General features: G+C 42.9%; 1 protein-coding gene across 1 annotated transcript in view; it reads left to right on the forward strand.

Annotated features, from left to right (window-relative positions):
• The window catches only part of LOC120563182 (zinc transporter ZIP1-like), a 14,403-nt gene extending 790 nt beyond the window's left edge, over window positions 1-13,613 (forward strand). The window contains exons 2-5 of the mRNA XM_039807338.1: window positions 2,923-3,188; window positions 5,267-5,397; window positions 10,449-10,748; window positions 13,157-13,613. Of these exons, the coding sequence (XP_039663272.1) occupies window positions 3,002-3,188; window positions 5,267-5,397; window positions 10,449-10,748; window positions 13,157-13,516 (978 nt within the window). The 5' untranslated portion in view covers window positions 2,923-3,001 and the 3' untranslated portion in view covers window positions 13,517-13,613. The remainder of the gene's footprint in view (window positions 1-2,922; window positions 3,189-5,266; window positions 5,398-10,448; window positions 10,749-13,156) is intronic.
• Window positions 13,614-13,778: the final 165 nt, after the last annotated feature.

Genomic DNA, 13,778 nt, shown 5'->3' on the forward strand with positions numbered 1-13,778 from the left:
GTATTGCACTATTCCTGCCCTCTCTTCAATTGTTATTGTATATTTTTTTGTAAATTCTATTGTATTGTTATACTGTATACTTACCAGTATTTTTTTTATATTTCTTACTGTCCTTTCTGTTTTTATACTTTATATGTTAAGTGTGTGTTTTACTTTGAGAGTGAAGATTAACCGGAGTCCCGTTCCTTGTTTGTTTACCAAACCTGGCCGATAAAGCTGATTCTGAATTCTGATTCTTGGAAATAAATAATTCAGCATGAGAAAAGCATTAAAAATGACTAATGGACTAAAGAAATCAGAGTCAGCTGAGACCAAAACGACCGATTAGTCGACTTATCGACTTTTATAAAACATGTTTCATGACTGAATTAGATACCGAGTCTAACCACTTGGTGGCGCCAGATGAAAGTTTAATGATTTAACCCTTGTGTATTTTAAAATTTTTAACCTTTTTTCAACGTTTGGCGACTTTTTCTGAGCCTTTTGAAGTTTTTGTGGGTGTTTTTCCCAAATTTTAAAGCTTTTTTTTTTTTACATTTGTTACTTTTGTCGAGTTTTTTGACATTTTATTGACATTTGTGTCACTTTTTTGACATTTTTGTCACTTTGTTTTTTTAAAATTTTCACTTTATTTGACGTTTGTCGTTTTTATTAAACGTTTTGTCTTTTATCAAAGTTCTTTTATAAATTGTTTTTTCTTCAAATGTTATAAAATTGACTAAAACACCCAAATTCAATGAAAGTAGTGAACTGATTATTTATTTAACTTGTGAAGAGTGTTGTATGGAACCATCCATGTTGTTTTTTTGGACAATTTGTTTGAAAGAAAGCCGAAATTTCTGATATAGAAACTTTTTGAAAATGGGTCACATTTGACCCTGAGGCCGACACAAAGTAATAACTTCTGGGAACCATGAAGGTTCTGTGCCAAAGTGTCTGATAATTCACTCTCTGGTGGAGCGAGCCTCCGTCACAGAGGTCAGGTTTTTTGATTATTTTTTGGGCTTTTCCGCCTTTTATTTTGATAGGACAGCTAGGTGAGAAAGGGGAGAGAGAGAGAGAGAGAGAGGGGGGAAGACGTGCAGGAAATGGTCACAGGTCGGCAGTGTTGGGAAAGTTCACTTTCTACATAAACTAGTTCAAAGTTCAGTTCACAAATTTATAATAGAAATTATAAATTTAATAGAAATCTGGCGCCCTATTGGACGAAGTTAAACTGAGAGAGCGTGCCGTTCACAGACACCAGAATGAAGGAGTTCACAGTAACGTTCATCAGGCAGTAATACGGTACGTTCAGTTCACGTTCGCCCCAAAATATGAACGAGTTCATGAACTATCGTTCAATGAACGCGTTCAGGCACAACCCTGCAGGTCGGACTCGAACTCTGGACCTCTGCGTCGAGGCATAAGTGCGCCTGTTCTACCCACTGAGCCAACCTGGTCACATTCAACTGTATATTAATCTTTCTGACTGACTCTCCTCTCCTGTCTGTAAATCACAACTTTTTTTTTCTTGAAATATTTCGACTTGGGCGCCTGGGTAGCTCACCTGGTAGAGCACGCACTCATTAATAGAGGTTACTCTTGACACAGCGGCCGCAGGTTCGACTCTGCCCTGCTGCCCTTTGCTGCATGTCACTCTTCCCCTTTCATGTCTTCAGCTGTCCTATATAAATAAAGGCCGAAAATGGCCCAAAAATTATCTTAAAAAATATATATATATATTCAGACTTTTTTTTCTTAAAATATTCCCACTTCAAAAAAAATATATTTCGACTTATTTTAATTAAAATCTGTGAACTTAGTTAAACATTTTGAAGTATGAACTATGAACTGAACTAGTTCATTTTAAAATTTGTGAACTGAACTTTGAAGTAGTTCATGTAGAAAGTGAACTTTCCCAACACTGCCGAGCTGTGACCATTTCCTGCATGTCTTCCCCCCTCTCTCTCTCTCTCTCCCCTTTCTCACCTTTCTGTCCTATCAAAATAAAGGCGGAAAAGCCCCAAAAACATCATTAAGAAAAAAAAAAATCTACGCCTATGGGACATTAGCCTCCTTGTTAGCTCCGCTCGGTGCCGGTAGTGATGGTCAAATGAAGCTTTGCGAACCAGTGTCTTTACTTTCTGAGCTCACTAGATGATGCTCTCTGTTCAAAGAAAAAGGTGAAATGAATGGCAATTCAATGGGTTTTCAAACCCTTTGTTGAACAGAGAGCGCCATCTAGTGAGCTCAGAAAGTAAAGACACTGGTTCGCGAAGCTTCATTTGACCATCACTAGGTGCCGGAGCCGGCCCAGCCCCAAAGCGGTCAATACTGTCCGTTGACATGATCACGGCTCACCAATGTAGGAGTGCGGAACTAACGAGACGGAGAAGTTAAATTCAGTTGGGTCTGTTTACTCTCACTTTTTATCAACAACTTACAGCTTCAGGTTACACTTCCAGTTTACACCGACCTACTCACAATCTACACATAGCCTGAAGTAGTGTCCCAATGAAGCCCCCTCTTCCCAGTGAGCTCCTTACTTAAAGGGATACGCCACCATTTGTTGAAACAGGGCTTATCACGGTCTCCCCTAGCTGTAGATAGGTGGGCCAACTCATTTTTTGTGCATGCATTGATTTAGTCCGGTGCAACACCGGCAGCGCCGCCGCTAGTTAGTTTAGCGTAGTGAATGGAATCCTATGTTGCCGGTTAGCATGTTGTGAGTGAAAGTGAGCCAACAAAAGACAAAAAAACAACCTAATTACTTGCACTGAGACAAAAAAATGCGTTGGCCCACCTATCTACAGCCAGGGGAGATCGTGATAAGCCCTATTTCAAAAAACGGTGGAGTATTCCTTTAAGTTAGCAGTAGTCTCCAGTGAATGTCTCAATATTGTGGGTCACCCCAACACTGTATTTGTATCCGCCTGACAGACTCTGGTCTCCTGTGTGGCTCCATGGCGGCTGTGTGACTCCGAAGTGACCCGAGAGGTGAAGATAATCCAGATTAAAGATGTCCGTCCTGGAGGGGAGAGAGTCCTCCCCCATCCTCCTGTCTCCTGGGAGGGAGAACCCGGCTGACGTCCCCGTCCTGGAGATCAAACTGGGAGCGCTGGTGGTGCTGCTGTCCGTCAGCGCGCTGTTTGGATTCGCTCCGCTCTGCATGTTCCGGGGAGCCGGCCGCTGCAGCCTGGACCCAGGTCTGGATCACTAGCTCTATAACCACCAACTGATCCACACCTGCTCCTCTTTATTACCACCAACTGATCCACACCTGCTCCTCTTTATTACCACCAACTGATCCACACCTGCTCCTCTTTATTACCACCCACTGATCGACACCTATCTGCTCCTCTTTATTACCACCCACTGATCCACACCTATCTGCTCCTCTTTATTACCACCCACTGATCCACACCTATCTGCTCCTCTTTATTACCACCAACTGATCCACACCTGCTCCTCTTTATTACCACCAACTGATCCACACCTGCTCCTCTTTATTACCACCCACTGATCTACACCTGCTCCTCTTTATTACCACCCACTGATCTACATCTGCTCCTCTTTATTACCACCTACTGATCCACACCTGCTCCTCTTTATAACCACCAACTTATCCACACCTGCTCCTCTTTATTACCACCCACTGATCTACACCTGCTCCTTTTTATTACCACCCACTGATCCACACCTGCTCCTCTTTATTACCCCCACTCATCTACACCTGCTCCTCCATATTACCTCCCACTGATCTACACCTGTTCCTCTTTATTACCACCCACTGATCTACACCTGCTCCTCTTTATAACCACCCACTGATCCACACCTGCTCCTCTTTATTACCACCCACTGATCCACACCTGCTCCTCTTATTACCACCCACTGATACACACCTGCTCCTCTTTATTACCACCCACTGATCCACACCTGCTCCTTTTTATTACCACCCACTGATCTACACCTACTCCTCTTTATTACCACCCACTGATCCACACCTGCTCCACACCTGCTCCTCTTTATTACCACCCACTGATCTTCATCTACTCCTCTTTATTACCATCCACTGATCTACATCTACTCCTCTTTATTACCACCCACTGATCCACATCTGCTCCTCTTTATTACCACCCACTGATCCACACCTGCTCCTCTTTATTATCCCCCACTGATCTACACTTGCTTCTCTTTATTACCACCCACTGATCTACACCTGCTCCTCTTTATTACCACCCACTGATCTACACCTGCTCCTCTTTATTACCACCCACTGATCTACACCTGCTGCTCTTTATAACCACCCACTGATCTACACCTGCTCCTCTTTATTACCACCCACTGATCTACACCTGCTGCTCTTTATAACCACCCACTGATCTACACTTGCTCCTCTTTATAACCACCCACTGACACACATCTGTCTGCGCCTCTTCATTGAAAATATTGCGATTGTCTTCAGTTTTTTTCTTTTCTGGAAATACTATGACATTTTCTTGAGATACAACTTTCTTTCCTGAGATATAAGGACGTTTCTTTTCTTTAAATATTACTTTTTTTTCTTTAAATGAAATATTACAACTTTTTCTTGAAGATATAAAACCTTTTTTTCCTGAGTTATTAAGATTATTAGATCACGTGTTAAAAGTAACTGAAACACAAATGTAATCATCAGCTCTATAACCACCCACTGATCCACATCTGCTCCTCTTTGTTGAAAATATTACGATTTAAAAAAAGAAATGTATTCAACTTTCTTTTCTTGAGATTCTGACATTTTCTTGAGATACAATTTTCTTTCCTGAGATAAGGACGTTTTTTTTTCTTTGAATGAAATATCAACTTTTTTTTTCTGTGAATATTACAACTTTTTCTTGATGATATAAAAACGTTTTTTCCTGGGTTATTAAGAAAAATCTTCTATTAAATCACATGTTGAGTTTGAGTTTAGTTTATGTATGAAAGGGGACAGCGCAAATTAATAAAACACATGATTTCCCATGGGTTAAAAAAAGCCTGAATTAGCCAAAAGTCTATTTTTCATCTGTAGTCTTTGATGTTAAAAAAGACTTTTTAAAAGTGTTAAAAGTAACTGAAACTGTCACACAAATGTAGTGGTGTAAAAAGTACAACATTTCCCGGTGACATGTAGAGGAGTACAAATTGAAAGGAGCAGAACATGCAAACACTCAAGTAAAGTACAAGCACCTTGTATTTGTACCTTAAGTACTGCTCTAAAAATATGCGTAGCTCCATTTCACCGCTGTGTGTACTCTTTCAGATTTGCGGCGCGGGCTGCTGGGTCTGATCAGCTGTTTTGCTGGTGGAGTTTTCTTGGCCACATGTCTGCTGGACCTGCTGCCAGACTACCTGCACAGCATCAACGAGGCCTTTAGCAACGCTGGAGTCACGGTAAGATCCCACAAGTCTCTGACTTTAGACGCCATCGTGAACACATGGGCCGACATCCACAAACTGCCACATACGGGACACAGTGCTGAGACGTCTCCTGTTTCTACAGCCAATAGAGAAGTCAGCTGGTGGAGTCTCCAGAGGCTGGTTTTAGAACGTAAGAGACGTCTCCTGTTTCTACAGCCAATAGAGAAGTCAGCTGGTGGAGTCTCCAGAGGCTGGTTTTAGAACGTAAGAGACGTCTCCTGTTTCTACAGCCAATAGAGAGGTCAGCTGGTCGAGTCTCCAGAGGCTGGTTTTAGACTGTAAGAGACGTCTGCTGATTCAACAGCCAATGGACCTTTTTCACAGCAGACATTTTGACTTGTCATAGTAGGAAAAGCACAGCTGAAATTGATAACCTTAATGATGGCTCAATTCCATCAAGTGTCCCAGTAAGCTATTTCAGTGAGTCAGCATGCACAATACCAGGGTCTCTCCTAAGTGGAATGCAGCCATCAGTAATGGTTTAATACCAGGACCTCTCCTAAGTGGAATGCAGCCATCATTAATGGTTTAATACCAGGACCTCTCCTTAGTGGAATGTAGCCATCAGTAATGGTTTAATACCAGGACCTCTCCTAAGTGGAATGCAGCCATCATTAATGGTTTAATACCAGGACCTCTCCTAAGTGGAATGCAGCCATCAGTAATGGTTTAATACCAGTGCCTCTCCTAAGTGGAATGCAGCCATCAGTAATGGTTTAATACCAGGGCCTCTCCTAAGTGGAATGCAACCATCATTAATGGTTTAATACCAGGGCCTCTCCTAAGTGGAATGCAGCCATCATTAATGGTTTAATACCAGGACCTCTCCTAAGTGGAATGCAGCCATCATTAATGGTTTAATACCAGGACCTCTCCTAAGTGGAATGCAGCCATCAGTAATGGTTTAATACCAGTGCCTCTCCTAAGTGGAATGCAGCCATCAGTAATGGTTTAATACCAGGGCCTCTCCTAAGTGGAATGCAACCATCATTAATTGTTTTGAATACACCTGTTATTTTCCTACTATGACATGTCAACATGTCTGCCATGAAAAAGGTCTATAAAAAAATCAGCTGGTGGAGTCTCCAGAGGCTGGTTTTAGACCGTAAGAGACGTCTCCTGTTTCCGAATACTGAATCCTCCTCCCATTGGCTGCTGTCTGTAGATTCCTTCATGCACAACTCGTATTCTTTCGGATGTTTCATACCAAATGTTATAACAGCGGCCATGTTGTGTATAGTTTAGGGTCCTTGCCACCACCAGACCAATCAGCATTGAACACATTGAACATGTAGCTGGACTTGAACTGCCAAACAACAACTTTTTCTGCTCACCAGATCCATTTCCACTTTCTCACAGCCTACTGCATTGAACGCTCCACCTACGGAAACACCTTCCGGTAATCAACGGCGCCGTAACTACGGCGACCAGCGTAGCGCACGTTGAGCAAGCGTAGGGTTCGGTGGGAAATTTTTTTAAGGTTCCCCGTCAAAAAGCTCAATATTCAGCCGAATCCGAACCAGAATCCTGGATTCGGTGCATCCCTAGGAAAGACGAACCAAGACGGCTTTTGTTAGTTTTATTTTGTGTCTGTCAACTTTGAATGAAGTGTGTTTTATGATGATAAAATTAATTAATTTAAATGGAGTCTGGTGGGTTTGGCGATAAAAACAAATTAGCATGTTTTTATGTAGCAGTTCCTTTTTCCCCTATAATGTTAAAAACATAGCACCTTGTCAGATTAATCTTTATTTGAATTTTTGAACCTAATAATGGCGCAAGATGACACATCACAGCATCACAAAAGTCAGGTGGCGTTAGAGGGGAAGTCAGAGGATCACCAAAGTTGATATAATTTATTTTCTGAGTATTGTGGCTTCCTCTAACCAATTTCACGGTAATCTGACCAACCACTGCTGCCGAAAACTGAGAGAAAACCTGGGCTCCATCTTTATGGGCTACAAACTGTCAGATATTTAGAACGGCCGATGCTAAAAAAGACACTGCTGGGAAAGCGTGTGTGTGTGTTTGTGTGTGTTTGACAGTGTGTGCGTGTGTGTGTGTGTTTGACAGTGTGTGTGTGTGTGTGTGTGTGTGTGTGTGTGTGTGCATGTGCGTGTGTGTTCAACGGCTGAAGGTCGATGCTAAAACAGATGCTGCTGGGAAAGCGCGCGTTTGTGCGTCTCTGTGTGTGACTCTGTGTGTGTGTGTGTGTGTGTGGGTTCCTTTGGGTTAGTGTGTGTGTGTGTGTGTGTGTGTGTGTGTGTGTGTGTGTGTGTGGGTGGAGGGAGGGAGGGGTGGGGGTGTTTAACGGGAATAGCTCTCCTTCCTCACAAATAGTTTGAAGTTAACCCCCATCTGCTTCAACAGGTAAAAAGTGAAATACTGTGTGTGTGTGTGTGTGTGTGTGTGTGTGTGTGTGTGTGTGTGTGTGTGTGTGTGTGTGTGTGTGTGTGTGCGTGACCCCCCCCCCCTCACCCTCTCCTTTCTCTTTCCACACTTCCTGCCACAGAGTGTTTGATGTGTTTTTCATGCTTCTAGCACTTGTCATCTTCCTGGAGGTTGTAAATTCATCTCGTTGGGCTTTTCGTTTGAAACGGCAACAGAATTTATAGAGTTTTTCTTTTTATTTGTTTTTTTTATGAATCAATCACATAATATATCAGAATCTGGAATCGGTCCAGGGACGTAAAGTTGTTTTCCTAATGCCCCCTTCTCTGCTTCCTACTTTCCTACTACGCTCTGCTCCCTGGCTCGGTCCACACCTCTGTCTTCAAACTCAGCTTTCATTTTAATCTCCAACATACATCTGTAAAGTTTCGTGACTGTGTCTTGCACGGTTGGGACCCTATCGGCGAGACGTCTATCCTTCTATTCAACTCTATTCAACTCTCTGTGAGTCTGTGAGGTTTCTTTCTTCATTTTCTATCTCTTCTATATCTTTGCAACTTTACAGAAAATGTAATGGACCTTTTTCACAGCAGACATGTTGACTTGTCATAGTAGGAGAAGCACAGCTGAAATTGATAAACTTAACGATGGCTCAGTTCCATCAAGTGTCCCAGTAAGATATTTCAGTGAGTCAGCATGAACAATACCAGGACCTCTCCTAAGTGGAATGCAGCCATCAGTAATGGTTTAATACCAGGACCTCTCCTAAGTGGAATGCAGCCATCAGTAATGGTTTAATACCAGGACCTCTCCTAAGTGGAATGCAGCCATCAGTAATGGTTTAATACCAGGACCTCTCCTAAGTGGAATGCAGCCATCAGTAATGGTTTAATACCGGGCTCCTCCTAAGTGGAATGCAGCCATCAGTAATGGTTTAATACCAGGACCTCTCCTAAGTGGAATGCAGCCATCAGTAATGGTTTAATACCAGGACCTCTCCTAAGTGGAATGCAGCCATCAGTAATGGTTTAATACCAGGACCTCTCCTAAGTGGAATGCAGCCATCAGTAATGGTTTAATACCAGGACCTCTCCTAAGTGGAATGCAGCCATCAGTAATGGTTTTGAATACACCTGTGCTTTTCCTACTATGACAAGTCAACATGTCTGCCGTGAATAAGGTCTATTCAGAACAACATAATCGCCGTCACCAAACTCACCAGACTCCATGTAAATAAACCATAATTTTATCATCGTAAAACATGCTTCATTCAAAGTCGACAGAAACAAAAAACTATCAAAAGCTGTCTTGGTTCATCTTTCCACTGTTCTAACAATCACCACTCTGGTTTGGTTGAAATAAACCCTTAATTCACCCAGTTACATGTGACAGTAGTTTGGGTGTCTTAACTTAACTGTCGTCGTCGCATGACGCTCACTTTTTTGTCGGCTAAACTCAACCGCTACGATCCCTCTGTACCGGGCTCACAGTCACATTTCCTCGGCTATATTCAACTGTAAAGACCGCTCAACTTAATCGCCTCATGCTGCGTTCCAGACACAATTTTTTAGTGCGTAATTTACGACTTCAAGTCTCACGACTTGGTAGCGTTCCAGGCAAAGTCACGACAAACCCTTCTAGCTATAGCGTTAGCTAGTGTTAGCTAGCGGCTACCTAACGTTGACGTTAGGTAGCCGCTAGCTGATACTAGCGATTTCTAGTCGGCGACATATTTTGGGCATCATTTAATTAACATAACCTGCAGTAGTACACAATCGTATGTGTGTTGTTTTGATTACAATGTGAGGAATTACTTTACGTTGCCTATTTATGTCTATTTATTTCTATTTCTCACCGTTAATCACCAGCATCTGTACAGCATCAACAGGAGTCGCCATTGTTGTTTATGTGTGTGTGACGTCAAAAACTGTAACTGGGAGTACAACCATCTGGTACCAGTTCACGGGCAGTAAGTTACGGGTTTGACCGGCGTTCCAGGGCACTTTCACGGGGAGAAGGTCGTGAAAACACGAGTTACAGGTTGCCTGGAACGCAGCATTAGTCGCCCTAATTTCGTAGGATATCATTTCAACTGTTGTGCATACCTTTTCGTACGATATCATGCAAACTAGAGATGGTCCGATACCGATACCATTATCGGTATCGACTCCGATACTGCCTAAAGCGCTGGTATCGGTTTTGGGAAGTACTGGAGTTCTTTTTCCGTTATAACTGACTGTCAAACTGGAAAATAAAATAAAGTTCTGTGGCATTCATTGTTTGTTCATGTTTCACAAAGAGTTTAACCTGAGCCAGACCGACAACAAAGATAGAAATCATATCACATCCATACAGGGATAGAAGTATACAGCTGTTAAAACATAATAAAATATATGACACACTGGTATTGGATCAGTACTCGGTATCGGCCAATACGCAAGTTCAGGTATCAGAATCGGTATTGGGAAGCAAAAAATGGTATCGGGCCATCTCTAATGCAAACCTGTTCAGGAGAATGTGCTGCATTCTTGGAATAATCGGTAAAGATTTTCCCACAAATACGGCCCACGATATATGGAGGTGTTGTAATTTAACCAGTAAACTAAACAGAGTTTTGTCGTCTCTCCTCGCAGCTCCAGTTCCCTCTGCCGGAGTTCATCCTGGCCATGGGCTTCTTCCTGGTCCTGGTCCTGGAGCAGGCCGTCCTGGCCTTCAAGGACCAATCACCGCCTCACGTTGAGGAGCGCCGGGCGCTTCTGGTGGACTCCAGCATCGAGGCGAACGACGGGAACGTCCGGCACCGCTCCCAGCGCGACTTTCACGTGGACTCGGGCTCCCGGTCGGCCCTGCGCGCCTTCATCCTGGTCTTCTCTCTGTCGCTGCACTCGGCGTTCGAGGGTTTGGCGCTGGGGCTGCTGGACGACGGGAAGGCGGTGTGTTGTGGAAGTTTCTTTTGCAGCAGGAGTAGAGTTTTGGAAGTTTAGTAAAGTGTAACAAATAAGACAGTCGAAGACCAAAACCAAGTTAGGTTTTTGTATTTTATTAAAGATATATTAAGCCACATAGATGGTATTTTGTTGCATTCAAAACATCCTTTAAAGGTCCCATGACATGGTGCTCTTTGGATGCTTTTATATAGACCTTAGTGGTCCCCTAATACTGTATCTGAAGTCTCTTTTATAAAGACCTTAGTGGTCCCCTAATACTGTATCTGAAGTCTCTTTTATAAAGACCTTAGTGGTCCCCTAATACTGTATCTGAAGTCTCTTTTATATAGACCTTAGTGGTCCCCTAATACTGTATCTGAAGTCTCTTTTATAAGACCTTAGTGGTCCCCTAATACTGTATCTGAAGTCTCTTTTATATAGACCTTAGTGGTCCCCTAATACTGTATCTGAAGTCTCTTTTATAAAGACCTTAGTGGTCCCCTAATACTGTACTGAAGTCTCTTTTATTTAGACCTTAGTGGTCCCCTAATACTGTATCTGAAGTCTCTTTTATATAGGCCTTAGTGGTCCCCTAATACTGTATCTGAAGTCTCTTTTATATAGACCTTAGTGGTCCCCTAATACTGTATCTGAAGTCTCTTTTATATAGACCTTAGTGGTCCCCTAATACTGTATCTGAAGTCTCTTTCCCGAAATTCAGCTTTGGTGCAGAACTACAGCCACTAGAGCCAGTCCCACAATGAGCTTTCCTTAGGATGTGCCATTTCTGTGTCTGAAGCTATTGAGGAGGAGAGAGGGGGGGGCAAGGTGGAGGGTGGGGGTGTGGCCTTGACCAACTGCCACTTTGCTCATTTGAAAGCCATGATGTCTCTCTCTCATGGGTGGGCCAAATTTTCTGGGCGGGCAAAGCAGAGAAAGGGGAGGTAACCTTGCTCCTTATGACCTCATAACAAGCAGATTCCAAAACAGCTCATCTGAGCTTTCATTTTCTCAAAAGCAGAGCAGGATACCCAGGGCTCGGTTTACACCTATCACCATTTCTAGCCACTGGGGGACCATAGACAGGCTGGGGGAACGCATATTAATGTTAAAAAAACCTCATAAAGTGACATTTTCATGCCATGGGACCTTTAAATCAGGGGTGTCAAACTCAATTCCACAAACGGCAACACTGCAAAAAAAGGGCCAGGCATGTTTGGGTTATTCACATGCTATTATTTCATCGTAAAAGTCAAGCATCTTTTATTGTATTATTGCATGTCTAATATAATCTCCTCACTTACAGCTCGGTCGACATAAAGACCCAAAAAAACAAGGCCAAAAAACATTGGAAAAAGTGGCAAAAAAGTCAAAAGAACATTGAAAAAAGCTACAAAAACTATGTGGGCCAAAGTCTATTGTGAACCTTAACTGATATGCAGGCCAGATCAAAATCTGCGAGGGGCCGGATTTGGCCCGCGGGCCTCGAGTTTGACACATGTGCTTTAAATAAATCACACAAAATATTAAATAGTTTGGGGGATTTCAGTATTTCATTTGGGATATTTTCAACCCCTGTCGCTTTTCCCAATTTAGCTTTATTAATAGCCATTTGAACTTCTCCTTTTGTAAGACTGTTATTAAGATCCTTATTTATACAATATTCCCCTTTTTAAAATGTGGCCCTCTATTACATAAATCCTCGTAGTACCCTCCATCAAAATCAAACGTCTCACAAGAGAAAAGATCTCTAAAATCTTTCTCCCACCCAGGCCAGCTGACAGTCTTGCCTGGGCCCCCGGGACGAAATCATCTTAGATGGGGCCCTTTTTTTAAATAACTGTTTAGAAAATCTCTGAGCACCGGACTTGTGCTGACCGGACATTTTGAGTGTACCGAACTCAGTGGCCAAACCATTTTTGTGTTGGGGGGGGGGTTCTTGACCACTATTTCAAGAACCATTAGGAAGAAAACAATTAAAAAGCTTTTATGTAACTCAAATATTACATATTTTTTTCCACAAATAGGCCTATTTTAAATTTTCTCATTAAATTATTCCATAATTTAATGAGAAAATTGTGGCCGATACCGATAACCGATATATTAATATTGCTGTTATGGCCGATACCGATATTTACCTATGTCGATATCTCGGTACAGAAAACAATTTTTTACGATAATCACATAAAGAACTATTTACTATTTACTTTTGTGATTTATTTTCCGAAATGACTGATCTTGGGCACCTTTACCTGTGAGCAAAATATGACTGTCATCAGATTTTCAGAAGAAAAGATTAATATTTATATAATTATATATAATTTGAACCGATACCGATGTGTTTAAAAAAATTACCATATCGGCCGATATATCGTGCACCACTACCTAAATGTAATTTTTTTTTGCCATTACAGGTGCTTGAGATCTGCCTGGCGCTGATGATCCACAAGAGCGTCGTTTCCTTCAGCCTGGCGTTCAAGCTGAGTCGGGGCCGGCTGCGGCGCGCGGCCGTGGCCGGCTGCGTGCTGCTGTTCGCCTCCATGTCGCCGCTGGGCATCGCCGTGGGCGTGGCGCTCCGGGAGAGCAAGGCGTCCACGCGGCACCAGCTGGCCCGCTGCACGCTGGAGGGGCTGGCGGCGGGAACCTTCGTCTACATCACCTTCATGGAGATCCTGCCGCACGAGCTTGGCGCCGCCGGGAGCCGCATCCCCAAGGTGGCCATGCTGCTGGCGGGCTTCGCCGTCGTCACCGGCGTGCTCTTCATCAAACTGTAACCATACCATACCATACGATAGCATACCATACGATAGGATACCATACCATACGATAGCATACCATACGATAGCATACCATACGATAGCATACCATACCATACGATAGGATACCATACCATACGATAGGATACCATACCATACGATAGCATACCATACCATACGATAGCATACCATACCATACGATAGCATACCATACCATACGATAGCATACCATACCATACGATAGCATACCATACCATACGATAGCATACCATACGATAGC

This window comes from Perca fluviatilis, chromosome 7 (assembly GCF_010015445.1).
Source record: "Perca fluviatilis chromosome 7, GENO_Pfluv_1.0, whole genome shotgun sequence".
In the NCBI taxonomy this organism is placed as follows: domain Eukaryota; kingdom Metazoa; phylum Chordata; class Actinopteri; order Perciformes; family Percidae; genus Perca; species Perca fluviatilis.